This window comes from Megalops cyprinoides, chromosome 18 (genome assembly GCF_013368585.1).
Source record: "Megalops cyprinoides isolate fMegCyp1 chromosome 18, fMegCyp1.pri, whole genome shotgun sequence".
NCBI classification, from domain to species: domain Eukaryota; kingdom Metazoa; phylum Chordata; class Actinopteri; order Elopiformes; family Megalopidae; genus Megalops; species Megalops cyprinoides.
The window spans coordinates 9979676-10004621 of record NC_050600.1 but is presented as its reverse complement, the minus strand read 5'-3'; the positions used below and the strand labels follow the sequence as shown (position 1 = coordinate 10004621).

General features: G+C 41.5%; 1 protein-coding gene across 2 annotated transcripts in view; it reads right to left on the bottom strand.

Annotated features, from left to right (window-relative positions):
• The window catches only part of ppargc1a (peroxisome proliferator-activated receptor gamma, coactivator 1 alpha), a 221846-nt gene extending 197546 nt beyond the window's left edge, over positions 1-24300 (bottom strand). For both annotated transcript variants that reach the window (XM_036551136.1, XM_036551137.1), the window contains exon 1: positions 24133-24300. In XM_036551136.1, coding sequence (XP_036407029.1) covers positions 24133-24213 — 81 coding nt within the window. In that variant the 5' untranslated portion in view covers positions 24214-24300. The remainder of the gene's footprint in view (positions 1-24132) is intronic.
• Positions 24301-24946: the final 646 nt, after the last annotated feature.

Here is a 24946-nt window from a genome sequence, read left to right as displayed (position 1 = left end):
GCTGGCTCAGTGCCCACACCACGAGACGCTGGCATGCGCCGTCCAAACACACACCACCCTGGCTGGCACCAGTTTCACCTCTGCATACGTCCCAGTGAGCGGTGACGTGTGCAGCCGTGGTATTTTTGGATGGCAGGGCAGTGGCACACTGGTTCCTGCTGAATGGTGTGGGATAATTATAGCCAGAGGGGCGAGATTCCTTCCTACTCCGGCATTCCAGCAGATCATACTGTTCTGATGCAGCGTTTCTGGCGACTGTCACCGAATGCAAAAAAAAAAAAAACTGTATTGACATCACAGAAGGACATATAAAAAAAGGACACACTCAACTAGTTTGAGTCGTGGAACGCAGGGGTGAGATTAAATGAGTTTTGGCCATCTTTGTGTTCTGGATCAATAGCATGCAGATTACTGGCCCGGGCTCAGGTCTATTTTTGCCTCTGTCCCGCTGACGAACAAGCTAAAAACAGCACAGCCCTCAGCTATAGCATCCTGTAAAAACCTTCCATGACACAGACACAGGGAAGGCTTACAGCTGAGTTTTAACAATTGAACCTTTTTAGATTTCATGGGGGAGTGTAAATGGATTGGGTGACAGTAACTTTTTTTTCACAGAAGGACAATTTTAAACTGCTGATGTCTTCTCCTCAGTCTAAACCTCTAAAACAACAGCGTCCTTCCCTTCTGAAGTCGATCTAAAACAGAAACTCAAAAACAAAGACATCCACACTAATATCCATTGGGAAATGTGTTTAAACAGCAACCCCCAAAAGAAATACAGGATGAAAAGTTGTTTGTCCTTGTGCGATCATATCTCATTCTCACAGACAAATCAGATTGTGCAGGCTGCAAGTGTATAAGGCCTTCCCCACCCTTATTTCTTGTTATACCCTACAAACACTGATAAAAATGTGCTCCACAGCTGCCAGTATTATCACATAAATTACAAACAAAGCGTAATGTGAGCCAGCTCTAATCTATGGCTCTCATGAAATGTCCATCTCCGACACCCAGACTTCCAGTGTTTCAGGTTTAGCATTGCATTGCTTTTGTGAAGGCTGCATTTTTCCTTTCCGGGCCCATGTAAAGCAATCCCATCATCCTTCACAGCAGTGCTTGGGTACAGAGTATTGTGAGTGATCTCCTGCTCAATGATGCCAGCTGCACCCTCTTAAGTCCTTGTTCTCCTGGCCTTAACAGCATCTTTTTTACGCTGTCAACTTCCAACGTTCTCCTTGACGTCCCCCACAAACACACTGCACACACACCTGGCTGATCTCCTCCATGCCTGGAAGCTCACAATCTGTCTCCTTTACAGAAAACAAACTGTCCACTCAAAACAGTGCCACGTACAGTGCAATTTCCCAGACTGCACTGCTCTCCAGTAGTAGGTGCCTTAGCCCTCATCTGGTTTTCCTGGTGTTCTACCACAAATCCCTTTACTGTATACCTCTCCTACACTGAGAGGCCCACAACATGGCAAAGCTTTAATTCTGTGACTGGTGTTGCTTGGTTTGCACAAATGAATCCTACATTCCAGTGAGCAGTGGGTTGACCTATTTAAAGTCCCATAACGTTCTATTGAGGCACTAATACAAAGCAAATACGCAAATGTAATGTATCTTAATATCTACATAAGCACTTCAAGGAGCATCAGACCTGCACAAGACTTTAAATAACTCAGACTACTACACAGCAGTAGTCACATTTCTGTCCATGTTTCTGCATGTAGCATCAGTCAGCGTTCAGTCTAAAAGGTGCATTAGGATTGGTGCAAATGCGCTTCTAGTTGTGCTCTTAGCGTACCCCCGCCTTTCCCATTACACATCCAATCCACAGTGCCCCCAGGTCCTGACTGATTATCCTGCATTAGGAAATGTCCCTCCGCTCTACCCTTACCCTCACCACCAAGGCGCGGCTCTCTCTCTGCACAGATACGGAGGGTTCCCTCCAATCAGGGCTACTGCCATGCTCTGATCACTGGCCTCAGACCCTGTGCTGTCAGCAGAGTTACCCTGACACAGCGTTCAGAGCCCAAAATTCAGCCTGGAGCCCAAGAACCGGCATCAGCTCAATATTCAGCAAGCAGACACTCCTGATAATCAAGCATAAATATTTATGGTGCATATTGCTGCCACGATTAACTGTTACTTTGACAGACTTGTTACAGCTTGTTATATGTTGGAAATGTGTTAGATGTGGTATATGGCACGAGTTAAAACTCCAGGACCTGGAGAAAGAGGCAGCAGTTTGTCAAGGTTTGAGAGCAGTCTTTGAAGATTCTTCCAAGTTTGATTCGATTTCAACCACAGAATTTGAATTTGGGTTCCTCTGATGATGACCCTCTGAATATTTTGGCTCCACAGAGAAGCCATTTATAGTCCTACTTGGGAGCAGGAGGTGGAATTAAGGAGCCAAACCCCATGCAATTCAACAGCAGCCTGGTCCCTGGAAGCCTATATCTGAGGGAGAAGTTATTTTCTGCACCTGCACTTAGGCATAGGGAAAAATGTTGTTTTTAAGATAACATTTGTTAGTGTTTTGCTTTGAGAGAGGGCCATGTTCGATCGAAAACTTAAAACATTTTAATCCAAACTTCATTAAAATTGCCCTGATGGATCATGACAACAAAAAGTTTTAAAAGTTAATTCAATCGCCAATGCAAATATTGTTCAGGCAATTCTATTAGTATTAACTCAGGGGCACCAAAGCCAAGAAGTCACCAAAACCGGCAAGCTGAAAAGACAGCAGACTGGCATTTAGATTTAAAAAATATGGCTCTCAGAACTCGCCATACATCACCCAGTAATTAGCTCCCCACAGAACATACAGAGAGTCCATAAATGTTTAGCAATATAAAATTCTGGATGGCAGAGTCATGAATCAAGCTAAAAGTGAATCAGCTTTTTAGATGCAGCTGTTTGTAATACAGGTGACATCTCACTTATTCAGCAATTAGCAGCTGAGAAAAGAGTGAGAGGAGTGACAAAAAGTTGAGCTGCGAGCACACAGCTGCAGACAAAAAAAGCCCACAACGGCGACAGTAGGATCCCGCACCATCTCACCCCGCCGGCTCGCCTGACTGCGAAAAACACTGTGCTATAGGAACACTGGTCTGTTCACTGTCTAATTGCTTGGAATGCAGACTACTTACAGAAGCAATGAGGGGGGTAATGAGAAACTAATTTTTACTAATTTCAGCTGGCTCTGCTTCCATTCTGTGTGATTGTGAGAGCCTTCTGCATCATTACGGCAACATCTGCAGTAACTTACGGTGCATAAGCCATAAAGAAAAACAGGGGGAGAGCATTTAAACACCGCACATGGAAGCAAAATTGGGTTTTGATAGGTTTCCAATGAAGCATTGTTTTCTTTTCACTTCTTTTTTTAATGAAAACACCAACTTCTGTCATCTGTGTTCCGATTTCGGAATAAATCAATCTGGTCACAGCCCGATGTGGAGCCCATGATTTTCTGTGCTCCAAGAATTTTGGATGGAGCCACAGAATTTGACTACAAAAATGTAACCAAGAATGGTATTCTTTTCTTAACAGGAACTGGAATTTGAAAATTGTAATGAATTAATTGCAGTAGTAAAACAGATTTCCCTGGCAAATGCTATGTGGTATATTTAGAATTCTACAGAAAGCACTACTCTGCAGTCTTCTGTCCAACATAAACAGGGTGGGGATGGGTTGACATATTGACTGTTGCTTACCTAAAATAGCTACATCCTAATGATAAATTATCTGACCCTAGTCTGTGTGCAGCTACTACATGTGTGCATGCAAATGCAAGATGAAAAACAGTTCTGGAATGGTGTGCTGTTTGGAAACAGTTTATTCTTTTTGAACAACATTTCAAAACTTGCAATGACTAGCCTGCTTCTAACGGTTTATGCTTGCTTAAAACGCATAGATATGTTCTCTAATCAGGAAGATTACCAGCATGGCAAAGCACTGTCTGCATAACACCACTAAAAAACTCTCTCCTGTGTTGACCACAGCTAATAATGTAACTATTAAAAATAAATAGTTTTTTTGCAGTCCTGTGCGGTGTATATGAACCGTGCGCATTATCTGTGCCGAGCGAGCCCCCACAGGGGACTGAAACAGGTCTGAAAGCTTGGGAATAATAGCCCCAAATCGGTAATCACCCAATGCAGCTTCATTCTGTCCAGACTCGGGCTTAGCTGCAAAAGGGCATAACGCTCCAAAGTGATGCAAGTCTGCCTCTGGCTGCAGAACAAGATGAACTAAATCAACACCTCAGACTCAACGGAATGCAATGAATTAAAATGACCAATAAGCTGTGGCTTAGCGCTGTACACCAACTGGTTGCACAATTTTTGAATTTAAATTCTAGTTAAACATTAATCATACTTTCAGAAAAATGTTTATCTTTAGTGTTTAAAATTTAATTGAATATTAACCAATTGACTGTCGCATCCCTGCCTTAAGCATCTGAACTGTTTTCATGAAACTACAAAAAGTCAAACACAGAGAGGAGAAACAGAGCAAAAGGAAATGATCATTATAGCCCCTATTACAGTACCACAGACCAAAAGTCAGGAACATTAAACGGCATGGAGATGCCCACAGCTACTTGTTGCCCATGATCCCCTCCCTCCATTTTCACACCCGTGAAAACCCATCCAGCTCCACCACCGAATCAGGCTAACCCAAAAATATGCAACCACTATGGTCAGAACATATCGGGAGGATGTCATAAAAGATTCATCTTGTATAAACACAGCAAATTTGATTTATGCCCACTGTATGTAATTCAATTGCCTCAAACTAATCCGGTTGAAACAATTCTGATTGGCTAGATTTACTATCGCTTTATCAACCCTTGCAAATTTCAAGGGCTTTGCAGTTTACCTCAGGTCCGTCCATGTGCCCGCATGGAAACATTTTTAATCACTGTCCAGGTCGGCGTCAGAGGGATCTGGAGTGTTCTGCTGCATGCAGTTTTGTCCCCTTTGCGCTGAGAGATCAGCTCTGCACTCCTGGAGGAGCACTGACCCAGAGGGCAAGACTGAGTGGTCGTCTGATACCGGGGTCACACACCGGCCTGACAGATTGCCACCCACTGCTGCGCTCCACCCTGACCTGCCCCGACCCACCCTGACCTGCACTGACCCAACCCCCACCCCAACCTCCAGGCCCGTAATGCTAGCCTACAGGCCACACCATCAACCTGAAGCTAAGCTATGCCAGCACAGCGAGGGCCTTGCCTTTGCTCTCGACAGGCACATGTTCCCACATTTGGGGCTTGTCACACCAGACTAACATTGACAACCTCAATCTAGCAATCTGTGTGACAAATTACATTGCACATGTAATAAAAAAAAATTTGCACATGAAATTTTCTAAAAGCAGAAACCCATCTGAGGACCCTCACTGTATAGAGAATGCATTTTTTTTTCTTATTAGTCCTTGGCAGAGTCCCAGTGGTTATATAAGCCTCAGATTTGACTCCTCCCTCCGAACATCGCTGAACAGGTGCCCGTGAAATTAAAGTTGGTTTTCAGAGGCACGGAAAAAAAATGCAATGGCACTCCACTGTCACTGAGGATTACCTCCAGAGAACACAACAGGCTGCTCTACCACCTACAGTGTGCGAAAATACTTTGCAGACATGGCCATGGCTAGGGACATACAGCCAAAGATATTGGCAGCAGCATGTAAGCCAAACTTTTTCCCCTAGACGCAATGGCGTAGGATTAACTTTTCTCTCTTGCTTTTTGCGCCTGATGTGCATCCATTTGATAATGGACACTCCTGTGATCTGTTAAAAAAAGGTCCAGGGCGATACCCTGTCCAACAAGCTATGGCTCTCTGCATTTTCAGTACTTAAAAAGCCTTACCCTTATCATAAAGCACAGCCTCACTCTGTAATTTTCTTACAATCCTCATTAAAGATTCCATTAAGATCTGTTCAAACTGGACATTTCAAACAGTTTTCATGCACCTTGTTTGTTTTAGTCCTCTTGCCAATGAGTCAAGAGTTTTGTTAAGCCTTTCAGAGATAACAGAGGATTTAAAGAAACATTCAAATAAAAAGCATGTAACCTTATCTTATTAGTTGCCGTTGTATCAACATATTGTATCAACTATGCATTTGCAGGCTTAATTACTGCACTTGAATTAATCACATTGTCGAGTAGGCCTAAGTCATTGCCCTTATACTGAAAGTTCAGTTTTTTCTGTGATAAAAACAGAAGGAATATAAAAGCATAAAACACCATAGATGGGGAGAGGAGGGGGGGCTATCTCAAATAGAAAAAGAAACAAGTTTTTTGCAGAAATTTCTGCAGTCATCTCCGCAACACCCCATTTTCCAGCATGAGGGATTTTCTGTGCTTGGCTGAGGAACAAGTGCAATGTAAATGAAAGATTATTATAATTTTGCTACATTATCGCAAAGTTCCTTCTCTGTGGCGAGGTCTCCCACTCCAGGCTGACTGATTTGTAGCGGCATATACATTAATGTTTCTAGAGCACTCACTCATAATGAATGGTCCGCTTTAAATTGTTGTTCGGTGGAGGTCGTTCAATTAATATTATGCCACCATTAAATAACTATTTAACTGACAATCTGGTGAATGGATGAGCGTATATTCTCCAGGCATGGGGGTATTTTTCAGCATACCTCACAAATTTGCACCAGCGAATTAAGGACTTTATGGAAACGGTCTGTAAATGAAATGTTAAACAGGCCCGCTGCTGTGTACCACAAGGAAAAAAAAAATATATCAACGAGGTGGATATTTTTCACAGCCATGACAAAGGATGTCTCATTTGAATATTTTCTGCCAACTACTAGAGCCTCAGAAATGATCATTGGCAATTAGGCCTCGGCCCTTCAGCACGGTGTTGATGCGTATTGACTTCGGCGACGGAGGCGGCGAGTGCAGAGGTGTAAATAAGCTGGGGAGGCAGAGAGCTGACCTTCTCCTCCGCGCGGCGCAGACGCACTGGAGAGAGTAATGGCGGGAGGAGTCCCGGCCCGCTCCTGCGACGTGGGCTCGGGGTGCCGAGGGAGCACGGCTCAGCGGAGGAAGGAGAGCATTTTCCACCCGGCGCTCATTTTCCACACATGTTCAGATGGAGCAGATGAATAATGCCGGGGAGAGAGGGAAGTCGGGGCCGCTTTGTGTCTGCGTCACTTTCCATTGGCTGATTGGAGCGCTGTATGACTCAGGTAGCGTCTGTCGGCGCTGAGACGAATGTGAATTTTAAATGTACTTTTTAAACTTCTTCTGAGAGGGAAATTTGTGATTCATCGTCACTGTTTATGGCTGTCTTTATTTTTGAGCTTTCCAAATTGAAGTTTTAACCCTACGGAGTGACGTGTTTTTTTTTTTGGGGAACTGTCACTGTCACAGAAATCAGGATATGCAAATGTTTTCAGGCATTCTATTTTGGTATCGTCCAGAAAAACTGCACCTTGCAAACAGCTGCTACTGAGGAGATACAATGGAGGAAGGAAAAACAAAGTTTTGGTAGAAGGAATAGTACTTTTTTCTGAAAAAGTGACAGTCATCATTGCTTGTCTTTATTCACTCCCTTACTGCTCACCCCCCCCCCCCCCCCCCCCCCCCACACACACACACACACACACACACACACATACTCTCCCACTCCTGAAAAAAAAGGAAAGGTTTCAAGTACCTGGGTTCTCATTGAGTTCAATTAGAAAGTGCAAAATTAATTTAGAGGATATAAGCTTTTGGTGCATTAACCTGGCCCGTTCATTAGACAAGCCTGACTGATAAAGCGAACAGGGACTGGGAGTGGAGACAGACACCTCATGCTGGCAGAGGTGACAGAGTGGATCGCACAGCTCATGAATATTAATAACAGCCATGTCCTGCCTCCACATGCCTCTGAGAATATTGACTGATTCCGTGTCTGCAGAGCCATGACTATAAAGGTAAGATGATTCAAAGCAGTTCTGAAACTGCCTCAACCCGTCGCGTCAACATCCAGGCAATGTTGTAATCTTCCCCCCTCACCTCACTATGTCTGAGCAGGAACAGATTCAGAATTCCAGACGACCTGCACCCGGGGGTGAGTGACATACTGGCGCAGAAGAGGAGTGTCAACAGATACAGTACAGAACCAAATTAATGCTCTCACTGAGCTATCTATACAGAGGGATAACCATATACCATCGTCCTGAGGGATGATGTCACCGATAACCTCCGGGGCCGACAGCTCCTCTCCTTGTTTGGCCAGTCAATAGCATCCCAATTGCTTTATTTGCAGGTGAGGGGAATCAGAGGAGGCGAATAGCAGGAGTGACATTAAATCTTATTTTCTAACGGAAGAAAGGCGTGATGCTTTAATGTACTGTTACATGTTAGCACAAACACAATCACACCATCTAAAGGTCACTGGACATTATAGCTCACCTGACATAATGAATATCAATGATTAGAAAGCAACACAATCCAGCCCCACTTCCAGGCATCTGTTATACGGTGATGTCAGCAAGTTTTAAAAGCGGAGAGCACAGCTGGAATTTTCCCTCATTCCCTCAGAGAGCGCCTGTTGACGCCCCGCATCCTGTCAACCAGAAAGCCTTTTTTAAACGAGAGAGAGAGAGAGAGAGAGAAAAAACACTTTCTGCAGCTTCCGTTGCAGTGGGCCAATGCGGGCCAGCATTTCCTGCATGGTCTTGTTCACAGGAACATGCAGTCCCCCTCTGTAGATTCAGAGGGCTTTAACGGCAGCTCTCTCTCGTGTCGAGCCCAAACTGGAGCAAGAAGGTTGCTGCGGTGTTTCTCACGCAGCCCGGTAAGCGCTTGCTTTTATTGACCCGCGATGGGTCACCATTCTCTCCCTTCACCTTGTTTCAGGGCTGTGTTTACAGCGCTGTGTCAAAGGTGAAAGCCTGCTTGGTGGATGTTATTGGGTGTCACATACTGTTGTGTTCTGACACAGGCTCTGCGGCTCTGCGGTTTTGCCCGCAGAAACACACTATAGGGCATGTGACAGACACCTGGATCACAAACACTCAAGACTCAAAGCGAGAATCATCCGAAGGTAGGGAGAAAACAGTGGCCTCTTGCAAAGTGACTGGACGAAGTGGAAAAACAAAGCAAGCTCCAATTAGAAAAACGTATGCTATAGAGCATACCCTGCCGCACTCAGTTACATGTTACATGTCCCAACCAAAAGCTGCGACTCTTCACTTATGACTGCCGAAGCTGTTGCTTTGCGTCTGCACCAGAATAACACAGTCCATGTGATTCTGGGTAGGGTCCATGGGTGGGTCTTCATTCTATTAAAATGAATCCTATCCTTGTAGGAGAGGAACTCGCAGTCAACGATACAGAAATTGCACCAGGCTTGTAAAGTAAAAATCACATGTCTTGTCATTAACTTTGTGGAATATGACTGTGTGCTTTTAAACTGGAAAAGACACCCCCCCTGGTGTGCAAGCCACATGGAAACCACATGGACGCCATGTGGAAGGCACCCTTCACCGAACTTTACTGTACATTAGATATCCAATAAATGTACTTGGCAGGTCAGGTAGCTAGATGGTTACTGTTAGTAAGCAAATTAATGTTAGTTACCTTACTTATGGGTACTGTACAATGTTTATGCAGGCTAAACAGCCTTGACACCACACAGATCTTAGTAAATATATAGCCCAGCTAGCTACGTTATTGAATGATTTAGCTATAATCAGAGAAACAATATTAGTTACAGTAGGTAGCTAGCCATATAGCTAGCAAACATTATGGACATAACTAGCTAGCTGAAAAAAACTCACTGTCAACTTCAAACATTCTGTTTGTTGATATTTGTACCGTGACGCACATCTGAGCCTGATACACAATGCATTAGTAAAGTTATGAAATTATCTTGTTCCACCCCCTGCTGGTTGGTATGGGAACTCCCTTGGAAACATAAACCACCTGTGCCAGAAGGCTTAATTTACAGATGATGGATGACCATACTGAATGATTTTGTGTTCTGAGTTGTCATTGTAACTTTGCATTGAAGTTTAGCAAAGTAAAAGCTAACAGGATTTTTGCAGTACCAGTGAATGCACATTAGCGGATTACACTAAACTTTTGTGTGAAAAAAATGCAAACATAAGCAGAATCTCAAATGCAGTGATTAAGCACTTACGCTAAAAATGAATTACAACAAATGTACTCCATGTGAATTATTTATTGTATTCATTATAAAGGAAAATACAAATTTGTGTTATTAGCTATGAGGTACCTAGACCATGCCCAGCGTACCTGTTGCTACAAGCCACTAATGTATTTATACTATAAATTCTGAATCTACCAAAGATAGCACACAACCTGTAGTCTTATATTCCTTTCCATTTTATTCTAGTCATTCCTGCCAATTAAAATAAGGATAAATGTTCTCGTGGCTTAGTCCTTAGTCCAATATAATCTGCCCTGGTAGAAAGAAAAAACAACTAAATTAAAATTTAAAGTCCCACTCTATTCATTGGATACCTAACTGTACTGGTCTGAGCTTAATGCATTCAGTACCTTGTATCTATTTTTCAACTGTTCACTCACTAGAAACAAATCATTATATTTTCCTGGACCCCATTAAAGAAACCCATATTGATAAAATAATCAAACAAATCACTCATTCACAATAGATCCTTCAAAAGCTGAACATAATTTGCCCATAAATAATTCATAAATACAGCCTTTTCCTTTAATCTCTTGCCCATTGTCCTCTAGCAGTCTCAAATTGCAGCAGAGCCCATCAAGAGACTGCAGAGTTAGCAGAACACTCTGAGATACACCTCTTTGGTTCTATACCTTGCTCCACAAGTAGATTTTCTCAATATGGTGTTCTTCAAAATGTAGTCATTCATAGTCAGATGCCCAATACTTGCTAGTAGCGCCCACACCAATACCAACAGTAACCTACAGCCCATAATATTTAAGTGGCAACAGGGTTCTGGTTGATAAATAGGCCATCTGACATGACTCCTGTGTTTCTCACTGCGGCTACCCAGGCACAATTGAATCAAGTAGCCATCAAGCAATTCTAATGAAAAATTGGGCAACACTCCTGAATTGGTATTTCGTGAAAGAGGCTTTGGATTTATGTGTACCTTAGCTATTGTTGTTTTGGAAAACACACGGTGCAGCAATGCTTCGTCCATTGTGGAAACATACATTGGTATTTCATTTTTATTTGACAAGGAACATTATGCTGGTTTGAGGGCTCCCCTAAAGGCATAAACACATTACTGTGTCATCAATCTTGAAACAAAACCGCATCTTTTTGCCGAAAATGCAGTCCATGGGGTACAGGTTATGGTCAATCAATGCTTCCACATTTTAGATCTCCTTTTTTCACACTTTTACAAGCATTGAGCGTACTATATAATCTAATACGATATTGTACACATTTTAAAAGGGTTTACTTTACAGGGGATATTCCTTTTTGGTGAGCATACATATCATTGAGGCTGAAGGAGAAGGCTTCTTTGTAAAACAATGCAGCCAGTAAGACTCAATTCATAACAGAGCACAAGCATAAGCCCGTTTAAAAGACAGTCGCAATCAAATCTTTCCAAACACAGATCTGGTGATTTCTCCCCTTCCTTACAAAAACAAACAAACAGCTGACAAAAGAATCCTGAGCGATCCAACGGGCCATCAATTTAGTTTGGAAGCTTCACATCGAGGATTGGCTCTTTCCTGCTAGAACCAACCATTTGTAAGATGTCACCTTTAATTTCTCCACCGCATTAGTGTAAACAAATATGCACTTATGGCTACTTAGAGCGTCCACAGCTACGGGAGGGGGAGAAGACTCATTGATAAGCATCTATTAGCAAAGGCGGCCTTACAAATTTGTGCAAAGAGACAGAGTTGTCTACTGCGTGTGCCAGTATGATTGATGGCTCCACACCTGTGCGGCTAATCCTCAGGACACCGCAGACAGATTTCATTGGCGTGTTCACAGCACTGGTTCCAGCTCCCACTGCCTCCCCCGGTCACCAGGCAGTTCAAAGTTTTTAATAGGTATCCAAAACACATCACTCGCATTTCTCCTCCTTTTATGTTGTGCATCGAAAATTTGCAAACTCTCGCTAGAAACACATAAATGTGCTTATCAGACACTTTATATGTAAATTCAGAGTAAGCAGTGAGTGGCAGTGGGTCTATATTGTGAGGCTGTTACAAAAATTAAAAAGGCCTCCCCAGAGAATACCAAATGAAGCTGTTCCGCAGTTGTTTTTTTTATCTTTCTTTCTTTCTTTTTGCTGTGCATTTTTTTTCAACCTACGGGATATCAGTCCCTTGCAATACACAAGAAGGATGGCGTGGCAGGCACGATGTTTAAAAGCACAATGCTAACAGCAGTTGAAGATTAAATAACTTCTCTCAGGGGCTTCCTTAGGAGGGAAAATCGGTCATCCCTGGGGAGGCCACGCTACTGTTTGTTTCTGTCCTCCGATCATTTGAAGCTCCACAGGCTCCCTCAAAAGCAGGACTCCTAATCAAATGCGATCTGTTCACATGTGCCATCTCCATCCCTGGGGATAACACCCGTCTCTGAAGGAAAAGGAATCTTTTTCCTACTATAGAGGAAGTTGCTGAGCTGCGAGAGAAAAATAAAATGCCCAAGGATGTTAATGACAAAGCATGCATGTCTCCTTTGTGGCAATTAAAAACATCTTCGAATAAAACTAATGCTTAACCTATCTCACGGTGAAATTGGGTCACCTAAGATTCATTTTGTGTATGTGTGGGTGTGTTTGTATGTGTCTGCGCATGTGTGTGATAATATATCCCATCTGTTCAGTATTCACCTAGGCTCAAACAGTCCCCAGCCTTGAGAATAATATGACTTGACAGAAAAAGGATTTTAATACAGCTGAAGTTTACGCTAGACACAATATTAGATTTACTTTGTTGTATGCATGTTTGTGTCCTCATGATTTTCATACCATAACAGATAGGAATAAATAATTAAGCAGGCTGATCCGTGAATAGCCGTAGAGGAAGAAAAGGGGGGAAAACGTCTAGCATGCTTGCAGCATTTGAGAATACCACTACACGCACATAATTAAGCTCTCTTTCCAGGAATCACCAGGAATTTCTGTGACTCTATAAAATGGAATAGGTCCCATTTTTTTTCCTCTTGTAATGAAATTAAAACATTGCTATCCCTAGCATGAAGGCACAGCATGCTCTGTATTCTCTGGCTCTTTAATGAGAGAGATAAATGTTATGCTCATTTTAGCTATTTATACATTTTATTCCAGTGGCAGAAATGACAGAATAAAGGGCACAAATCACTTGAATGACGGGTGAAGGACAGCTGCAGTGAGGTCCTCTATTAAATGATGCAAGTGCCCAACTGCAGCCATTGCAGTTAATTAGTCAAGTCCTCCTAATCAGAGTTTTGGATCACTTTCCTCCCCAAAGATAATAAATTAATAAGAAATGTTTGAAAAAGGAAAATGTGTGTGGAATGTTCAAATCTAGCAAGGTGGCATTTCAAGGCTCTTCAAACATTCCAAGCGCGCTAATCACCCCAGTGACCGGATACAGAGCCATTCTGCGTGAATAGGGTACGGTGAAACACAGCCAAAAAATAAGGAATGTATTTTGAATGTCAAATGTACTGCAAGTCCAGATCTACCTTGCAAGAGATGTTATTTATCTCAATGGGACCCTCTTGGTAAAATAATGTTTAAAAATGCCAATTCTATTTCTCTTGTTTTATATTATGCTGAGTTTTACAACAACAGTTTCACAAAAAAAAAACTTTCTCCAAAAAGTTTTAAAAACCTGCTGAAGACAAAGGAAAATACAAAAAAAATCTAAGTCAATCTGTCCAGATGGATGATTTGTTGCAGTAAAACAGTGAATCTTTTCCTCACAATTAAGAGTGCGGGTATTGATTTCCAATGGGCCTCTCGTGTGACTCTCCACCACCTCTATCACAATGAGCCCTGGGGTAAGGTGACCATGTTCCTCTCTTATGCAAGCTTTTCACTTCCAGCACAAGGCCAAATCCCAGGTGGCTGTCATCACCTTGGTAGGACACTTTGTCACTTATCCTGCCAGCATGTCAACTACCTGTGCCTTCCAGTAACACTATCCTTCAAAGACTCGTATAGGGTAAGACTATCTCGTATAGGGTAAGACTAACCTCATACAACGATATGTGGAAACCTGGAGCCAAAGGCATATTCAGATTTGACTGTTAAAAACGTGAAGAATTAGACGCATGAGGTATGGTACCTGTAAATGTAGCACATTTGTACATGTATCTCTTTTAAGGGACACCATTGTTTTCACGGTATCACTTAAAGCCCTATGATACTTATTTTCAAAGGTCTCATAGAAAAAAAATAAATACAGTCATGGCTATTTGTTGAAAGTAAGAAATAAAAACACCCTGCCTGAATGTCAACGCCAATCAAATTCTGTGTGACTGGACAGTAGCTTAAGGTGAGACTCCACAGCAAGCTGCTAGGCTGAGCGTCAGCAATACAGACGACTGAATGGGGAGTATCTGATAATTCAGCCCTTTCACGCTGGAGCAAAGGGCAGTGTCACGCTGCTTCAGTGAAAAAAAAAGCACACTGCAAGAAAAAAAAATGCCCTGAGAGAAAATGAGCTATTACATCCTGATACTATGACTGACGATACTTTCCACAATAAATGTGACATTCAGATAGACTTTTCTTTCTTTCATTATTTTTATTGATTTTATGGATTGTTTAAACTGATTCAAACACAGTGGAAACCAAAGGAATGCCAATTTGATGGGACATCAACGTGTCTGACAAGTCACAATATATTAAAAGGCCTATTTATATTCATTGCAGTTCCCCATAGCAACAAAGGAAATAGGCAGCACCAATAACATGGTTTAAAGGTATTAAAGATACTGTTTTCAGCAGTTTTTGAAATCATGGATATTTTAAACACATTCTGATATTTTAAATGTATTCTAATTAATTCCTTCAGTATACATTTTTGCAACACTCATTTCCACTGGCATTACAATTATAGATGAAATAAAAATTATATCTTTGTTTAGTACAATAAATTTGAAGGTACAATGCAATTTACTCTAGCTGTTGCACAGGAAACAATATGGCATGACTGCAACATCAGTAATAACATTTCAGACAGTGAGTTAAAAAAGCAAACTATACATTCGGTGCTGAACCTTTACCTCAACAGTCCTAAGAAATTATGACTGTGAAAATGACATCATGGCTGATATCAATGTAAATGCAATTAAAAGCACAATCAATGAATCCTCTTCACTGCAGGTCATACTATTAGGACAAAATAGGATAATGGGTGTAGGCCAGACCTTAGGAGCCAGACATGACCAACTGTGAAAGTTGGCCAATCAAACTAGCCATTGCACACATGCCTGGAGTATCTCAGCCTCAAAGAAGAGCCCTCTCTTGCCAAAGATTCTGCAGCAACGGGTGACCTTACAGCCGGGGTCCACTTTCAGCCAAACTATGTTCCATTAGTCATGTCAGATGACACTGGCTGGCGAGGAAGGTCATAGAAAGTTCTGAAGCCGTGTGGAGATAACACAGGAGTGTGTCGTGCTGGTGGAGGCAATAGGCTCAGACACCAGCGCCTGCTTCAGCATCTTCTGTTTGAGAGAATGGGCCGCTCCAGGCACTGAGAGCTGCTGTTCAGGAGTGAGCTGGTTTCCTTCTGCTGCACTTCCCTTTTCATTAGGAAACGTTCACTAAATAGATGCTACGATAAATGTTCACTAAAAAATATGAAAGTAACGGTGGAGTCGCCCATCACTGACTTCCAGCGATGGTCGCCAACGTGAATCAGAAAATCACTGCAAATGACAATGGCGTTCTTTGCCCACATCATTAGTTCTTTGTCAAGGATATGTTGAGTGCTTGACAGAAATGACAGCCAATGGGATGCCAGAAATTTTTTATGTTCTGTTAAAACTGAAAAGTATTAAATTTGCCTGATCGCTGTCCTGACCAGGCTCTCTACCACACATGCAACATGCTGGGTCTCTTCTTATTGTTGCTTTTTTCACTGTTTCCTGCAGTACTAACTCCTGAGTCCATAACTGTTATCTCTTTTGTTGCCTCTTGTTTACAGCAAGCAACACTGCTTGTTGGGAGCATTATTTTGTTTGCCCTAACCATGGTGAATGTGAAAATGTTAATGAGAATTTTTTTCTCTACCTAATAAAGGCTGACTGAACATTTCAATTGTGCCCCAAACAGATAAGCCACTGACCACACACATCCTATGGAAATAACTGATTGAGCTAGACTGCAAGCTGGCTAACTGAACCACATATTTTGTTTTATTTGCTAACTGGTAGCAAAAGCTAACTTTAGTTACATTCCTTTATATTGCACCATTGCTAATGCTAGGTTCACTCAACAAAGGATAGTAAATTGGCTGCATTTTATGACTACCACCCACCTTCACTGAATGATGGCCATTTTCTAACCTTTCCCCTCAGTAAAATGCTGGGGAACATTTGTAAAATTGACAGAAATGACAGCCAATGGGATGCCAGCAATTTTTCTGGTATCATTCACAGCAAAACAAATGTCAAGCTGATTTGCATCCCTAAACTCACTCACTGTCAAAAGTGTAGTGACAAACATACAAAAAGACAGGAAATTGAATGCAAATAACTATTATCAAGTTAACCAGACCTGGTACAGGTAGACAGAAATGTTCCCTTATGTGACATCAACACAATAATAGCTGTGAAATTGGGCTTTTTAAACATTCATAATGTAATCATACATTTTTAATGGACTTCTTGAACAAAATTAAAAAAAATAGGTGATTTTATGTGCAAAAGTCCAACATATTCAAAAAAGCCTGCCTGCTCTACCTGACATAAGTAAAATGTGGTTTAGGGTTCATATTTTTAGGTTCATAGGGAATCACCTCTTCCACTTCAAAATTCAAAAATGTTAATATTAAAAAGGACATATAGCCTGTATCTGAAATGCAGTACATATGAATGTGCCAAAAGACATATTGCAGGATCTCTTCCAGACCGAGTGACAGCTTTGCCTGACTGTGGCTCAGACTCAGAAATAAATCTGGTGGCATATTGAAGTATTTGTTCGATTAACTCTCAAAACGCCTCCAAAATTTCTCATCATACGGTCACATTCCACCGAGGGGTTTTAAGCAATTTTTTTGCTCAAATTGATTTATTCAAATACCAACAAACTGACCTCTCTAATTTGCATTTAGAGCCTGAAAAACAAAGTTCACCCTCTGCACTACAATCTCAAACATGTCAGGCATCTGTCTGAACAGAAAGCATTTCGCGTTCTTAAATATCCTGAAATAATCCCTCACCTGACTGCCCATGTAACTGCAGATGAGAATGAGGGCTGAAACACACAGAAATCCACCTTAACAGACTGCAGAAGCTCAGCCTTCACTTTCTCAGTGTACTACACAATGGAAAACAAGCCTCTGGAATCACACAACAGCTTGTGATGTCTTTTACAATTGTACACAGGGGGCACCAAAGCCATAAAATGTTGCATTATTCTCAAAAGATCACATTAATGTGCATCTCTGTTTGCTTGTTGTTCTAAAATACATAAATGCAAAACACCAGGTGTTTCTATATTCAATTTACCTATTTTCAGTGTTAATGTACCATGTTATGTACCCATAAAATACTAAAATGTTAAATTCATCATTTAAGCCATAAAGAAATGTCAATTGCACATGACCAAAATCTGTTGTGGTGGATCCGTCCAAGATCAAAAGTTGTATCTCTGTTTAACAGCGACAGATTGCTCTAGAGTGTACCGTAGCACTGGTTTCTGCTGAGTTTTTGGGTTTGGAGTGAACCCCCATTACTCATCCACGAGGCGGTGTTTAAATGAGGAAGTGACGCAGCCTCTCTGGAGAGGCCCTTCCCCAGCCAAGACTCCCAGCTCAATTAGCTTAACTCACCCAGGCTTTCTGCTGATGAAGGAATAAACACATGAGAGAGAGAGAGAGAGAGAGAGAGAGAGAGAGAGAAAGAGAGGAGGGGGCAGCCCTTACTACAGACTGGAACTCTTCCTGTTTAACCCATACAGGGTCAATGAATTTTTGTGGATTTCTGATGTACTGGCCCCATGTAGGACTCCCTTGGACCAGACCTGACTTCCATTACACTTTCTGAAACTGGAGGAGGTTAATTATATGTTGTGACAGTGTGATAATTTGTGTCATCATTTATTGTAGTTTTGTTATTCTTTATTAACCTGGAATCAGGTCACATGGCTGTACTATGAAGCACTGATTTATGATGTTGCAATTGCAGACTAGATGTGGCAATTCTAAACTGATTCTAAATGAAGTAGCCATTTTTTTTACCAAAACAGCCAAATCTGTATTTCCTATTGAAAAAAACAGAAACAGAAAGAAAAAAATTCCAATCATCTCATCGTGATCTTAGACTTCCAGGTAATAAACAGCAATAACAAACTCAATAATGGATTTTTGACTTTTTTTTACATGTGTACACAGCCACAACAGACAGCTGGTAATCTGTTTCCTTTTTTCAAGTTCACCACTGAGCTGTATATCCTTCTTGAAATGACTTTACTAGCTCAAACCGTAGAAGGCAGGTGGTCCACATTTGAAATTCAGTGCATAAATCATTGAGCTTGGTGATGGACATGCTTTCAGAATGTCCTGAAAAGGCCAAGGTCTGGGGAGCTGCTTTCGAAAGGCCTGATTCCTTACATTCCAGGAGGGTGGTCTTTCCAGGAGAAACACACGTGCTTCAAAGGCAAAGTGGGAAAGCTCAAGGAAAAAGTGCTTGAGCAGCAGAACTCAAGGCCAAAATCTATTTAATCACAGAATAAGGACAGTTCAAGAAGTGGCAATGTAATATTCCCTGCATAAACTCCTCAGCCTCTCTCCCTGATCTGCTGCCAATACAGCTGGTTTTATGATACAGGATACATCTAAGTGCTAGTGTGCCACCACCAAACTCATTTCATTATAAATGAATAAACCCTGCAACTAGCCCAGGCTCAGAACCAGAAGTTTGGGTCTTCGGTGTAATTCGATCTTGGTGTTGGAATGTGCTAAACAAATACACCCTGTTGAAATTACAACAGAATAACTGCAGACAGTCCATAATTGTAACTCAGTGAGAGACGCAAGCATGTTTTCCCATGTTTGAAGAAAAAGAGACCCATGAAAGCAGCACGGTCTGTGTTGTTGTTTTGCACTTGCGCATTCACAGAGGTCAAGAAAAGCAATTAATCTGTTGTTGCCACAGTCTAAACAAGACTTCCTGACACTCATTGCTTAAAACTGAATACATGGAATTACAAGCATGATCATCACACACCTTGAGTGAAGCCAAATCCCTTCTTTTCAGGTGAAACTGATGCACTTATTTGTAAAGAGTGCTGCTCGTAATTCAGACAGCCTTACAGCCCACTTGCCCCCGGGTATAATGCATGCTGTTGTTCCCTTTGCATTTCAACAATTTATTTTCATAACTTAACATTTCAAGTCCAAGAGCGATGAAGACATTACATTTCATGCATTAGCTAATGACATCAATACCTACTTGTACTTTATTAAGAATTTCATTGATTGCATTGCAGTTTTCCGGTCCAATCTGTCTCCCAGAATCTGCTGCTATGCCACATTACACTTTCAGTGAGCTGCTAAACGTGCATCACTCCAGCTTTCCGTTGTGAGCCGCACAACTACCGAGGGAGGGAGGAAGATAGCAGTGTTTGCATGTTGATTGATCATCATGAAAAGTATTAGGGAACCATGTGCCATATTAAAAAGAGCATCTCTCAAAGTCCAAACTCTGTAATTTCAGCTCCCCAGAGAAATGTCTTGTTAGTGCTTGTTAGTGTATAGTTCTTTTCCACCAAAACTGAAAAAAAAAAACCTTTCAAAGGCAACAAAAGTAGACAGCAACAGCCAGCAGTATTCTTGTTCGCTTCCAACTTCTCTTTATTTCATCGGCACAGGCCAATTAAAAAGAATACTTCCTGGCTGTGTAAGCCTGCCGTGGTCTGGTACTTGTTCCCCACAATAAGAAATAGCAGATATCACTTGTAAAAACCCTGAGCATTACTTGTTATACATTCACTCTCATACTCTGCACACAAAAAAACACAGCAGCAGGCAGAAACTTAACCGCTCAGCAGCCGAGGTAGAAGCACATTTATGAAGTCTGATTGGATAATTATTCATCCGTTTAATAGCAATATGTTGCAAGGTAACGAAGAGATGTTTCCATTAACGTTGTAGCTGGGCTCCTAGAAGGTTCCATCAAAATAAAGGCAATAGCTGCCTAGCCATACTGTGCTTAACACAAGAAATAATTTCAGTGCACAAATGCTGAGACAGTGCATTTAAACATGTTGGGATGATCAGCGAGTTGGCATTTACAAGGGATCAAACTGCAAGTGAGGAAAACGACCACTGGGGATGAGATTGCTATGGCAAAAAAGAACTTATTGAAGGATTTTTATGCATAAGGTTATGTTTTATGTGCAATGTGTGGAATGTGGTGGAGCACTGAAACAAGGTTTGTCATGCAAGGAATTCTGCAGGTGAGTACAGCAGTGTCCTGAGTTCTGGGTGATCTACTATGCACCGCTTAGATTTCACAAAAAATGCATACTTAGGGAGGGCAGCTAAAACCTTGATACTCACCCTTTGGATCCTTGTTCCACTGCCTTTGCCACAAACCATTGCTCCATAAAAATATGCAAGCACGCAAAACTTTAAAAAGCTGCAATATAACGTATTCCATAGAATTGCACCTTTTCATGTGACTGTAACACCTGTGGATGTTGCTTTGCATCTCAGACACAAGTGGGGTGAGAACACGAACCTAAACATCCACCTGTAATAAATTAAGAAAAATGTGCCATGTTTCTGACATGCTGAAAAATGCATGAGGCAGGCTGCTCAAAAACATATGGAAAACAGGCTGTTTTCTGTGACTTTTTAAGCATATGAATGATAGACCTCACTCTTTAATGTCAGTGTGGTAAATACTCCCTACCAATGTCAAAGCAAACTGAATCTATTACTTTTGAAGTGTGAGTGCTAGACAGCAATTCAGTCTGGAATGTCAGGACATGCTGATGTGTCATGAAATTTTCAGCACCTTGGACAGCTACTTCAAGAAACAGAGCCAAAAGAGACACATGGCTTTTTTTCCAGAGAAACACAGAACCACAAAAATTCATTCCACCCAGTAATAATTAAATGGATACATCAATAACTAGCATGTGTAGCCCTGTGGCCTCTTGGCTCTTTTGGAGTGGAGATGCAGTCGACTCTCCCTGCAGGACCGAGAGACTCCACAGTTTCCTGGCCTCCATGACTCAGGAGCGGCTGAATAATGTAGAGGTTTTACCCAGTCCTCAAGCATGAGTGGATAATCTGGCCACAAGGACTGACTGTGTCAACATTTCACTTATTTATTTATTTACGTACTTTCTGTGAAAGATGGGGAGGGAATGTGCTCAGCTCTCTACATGCAGAGCTGCAGTTTTATTTTAAGGCTTCTAGAGAAGAGCTTTTTTAAGTATGGCTGCACCAACCCTTCCATGAGAGAACACTAAAACTGCATTCATAACCTGTATTACAGCACTGGTCCTCTGTAAATCAAATTAATCAATAAGCAGAGTCAACTGAGGAAATTAATTGTTCTTTTTATAATGCGCAGTTTAATTCTGTTTCTCCACATTTAATTTCTACATGCTAATTGATACTGGTCCTCTCTTTAACAGCGATTCCAGTGTGGGTTCACTAATAGTCAAGCTGCAAGCTGTTGCAATTACTGTTGCAACTGCTCTGTATTTAAATGATATTGGCATTTCAGTAACATGAATTCTCATTTTAGAATTCTACCAATCTCATGATCGATTTATTTACTTTATCTCATTTTGTTTACAATTTCTTGTAAAGACAATAACCAAACTGCAAGGTTTGTAGACCCAGTAGGAAATACAACAAAAACACTTCAGTGCCTTTATTTGTTTTTATTATGCAGGATGTACCAAGCAGCAAACATGCCTCAGGCAGTGATGATGGCTTGGATGCCGAGACATGCTTCCCCCCTAAGTGTGCAATCATGACTAAGAGACGTGCTAAAGAGGAAGTTAGCTGTTGTTCTTCCCGCTTGGCTTGCAAGCCTTGAAGTTTGCCTGCCTTGTTCACACATGGAGCTTTGGTGTGCTCCGCCTCAGTGAGATTGTAACTGGTCCTCATCAGCAAGATACGGTCTATTGTCATTCGAAATACTGTTTAACACAATTCTCTTGTACTCAGATGAATGCTTTTTTTCAGGATGGAAACACTCTCAACCACAATGAGCTGCCTCTACACTGAAATAATCATTGACTGTTGCTCCGTTTCTTTTTTGAATAATAGTCAACCATTCAAATCACGAGTTGCATGAGGCAGACGTATTTCACATTTAAAGGGCTTCAATATCATCTATTTATTCACAAATTCCATATTAAGCCATTATGAACAGTACAATGCTTCACAGTGGATATATTTACCATACCTTTTTGTGCGTGGTGATGAAATCTCACGTTCAAACTATTTCCTGGAATTTAGTAGTCTGATTTCATACATCATTATGGATGAGTGTTTCTTCAGGAAATTGATTCCATTAAAATCACATGCAAAGTAATCATCATCAGACTAAACAACTATTTCACAAGTATACATTAAGTTCTGCACTGCTGAATGGCAGATTTGTGTTAGTGTTATAAAATGTAGCAGACATAGGTAAAAGTCCCCCCTCTATATGTCTTCTTTGGTTCATGCTCTATGTTTTAAAAAAAAAAATGCATTCAGTTAAATAACATGAAACTAGACATTTTGCATAAAACAAGATGTTACAGATTTATTTCACTTGAATAATGTGAAAGAAATCTGTCTACCTCGCACGCTGTATTACTGCTCCATATAACATTCCTAGCTGGCCCATATTATGCCTCTGCTTTGAATTACCCTCTTCTTGTTCTATTTTATTGATAGTATTCCTGGAATAAGATTATTTATTCTGTCTATTGTGTTTATACATTATTAACACCAAGGGCACGGAGTGGTTTTTTGATCCCTTGCAACGGCATGTAACTTTACACCGGCATCTGCTAGTTAAGGGGATAGCAGTTTCCTAGAAACGAGTGCACTCTGTCGCTGCGTTTCCATTGTATCAGCATAGCACACGCGACAATGGCGCGTCTGAATAGTGCCGAAAGTTAGCGGACGCCATGTAGCCATTCACTTAAGCCAAACGCACTTTGGCGGGATACCCTCTATCTTTTAATTAGAATAGGAGAGGTATTCTGCATATGGGGGGGTGACTTTCGGCATTGCACTGATATCGCCAAACGCTACTGACCTCGAAGACAGCTTATTTCCAACTTGCACTGATGGTGACGCATACATCAAAATTGCATGTCACGACTATTGCATCCTTACTAATAATGACTATTTTCTCATGTCTTGTAGCGGTTCCAAAGCGACAGAGCGACCTTTGCAAAAAGATAATTATGGAATGTCGCCCTTAATTGGAGGTAAATGTATGTTGGCCGTATTGTCGCTATTACTGGGGTTATGCTAACTCTTCAAACTGTATGAAATGCATGCATGTGGTCCTATTAAGTTCTGTCAAGTTCATTTGGTAAAGTGTGCTGCATGGGCTCAACTACCTATACCCTTCAAACCAACCTCACCCACCGACGGAGTTAATTAGCCTACATTCGCTAAGTAAACGATGTATTCCAGGTGAAACACTCGCGCAAACCATTGTTTCATTAAAAATGCTAATTAAAATCTCTCCAAAACATTGCTAAGCCTGGAGGGTGGCTAGTCTGCATCACGTCGCACATTGTGTCATGGGAGCTCGTGGCACAGCATGCTGTTACGATTGTTTTCTAACTGCATTACTTGCGTTTAAATATGCATTTTAAAACTCTGCGGGTATCTAACGCTGCAGTAAATGTTGTATTTATTTCGATGTCAAACTATGAAGCTGCGAAGCAGAACAGAAGTCGTGCACTTAGTTGCAATGAGTACTGGGAATTCCGATGAAGTGTCGGTCCTACCTGGTCGTGCGGATTTTCCCAGGTGAAGTTGTGAAGACAGGAGGAAAATAGCTCATCTTCAGAAAGCGCATAACCTTCCATCGTGTGCGGTGTCGGAGAAAACGAGGAGGCTTTTTTGTTTGGAAGTGTTATTTCTTCCCTCGACGAGTCTGTGCCCTTCTTGTTCTACAGTGCGCCGTGTGTTTAACGAGAGGGAACTGTGTTGCTGCTTTGCTCTGTCACGTGGACACCTCCTTTCGAATACCGGGAAGCCTTCATTGGAGCAAGATTGTATCATGCTTCCTTATTTATTCTCAGACTGTGTAACCCTTTTAACGTCGTTTTTATAACCTAAAACAACTAATTAAAAGGCAATGCATACGCTGTAGTACTGTGCAGGGAGGAGTGTCAACAGGTCTTATTCGAAAAAACCCATTTCCATTAAGTGAGTCGCAGATAAGTAGTTAGGAAAATCATTTCTGTGTGTCTGTGTGTGTCCTTGATATGATATTATGTTCGGTGATGTTCAGTAGTAAAACATGGTTCAATAGTTTCCATTATGGAATATTTCGTGTTCCACTTCTGTTCACAGAGGAGTCTCATTGGATTTGCAGCATCAGCACTAAGAAATTGCTTTGCTTGATTTTTGATGTGTTACTCAAAGGAACACAGAACTGAAGAAACCATTTGTTGAAATGAGCTTCCCGCAGTGGTCCGAGCTGTAGAGCTGCCAACTGTGCTCCAGGCACAGTCCGAATTCTCACCTCAGCTGACGGTACCTTAGCTCCCCCAGCTTATGCTGTTGCGCTTAAGTCTTGCTTTTCTGCATGACACT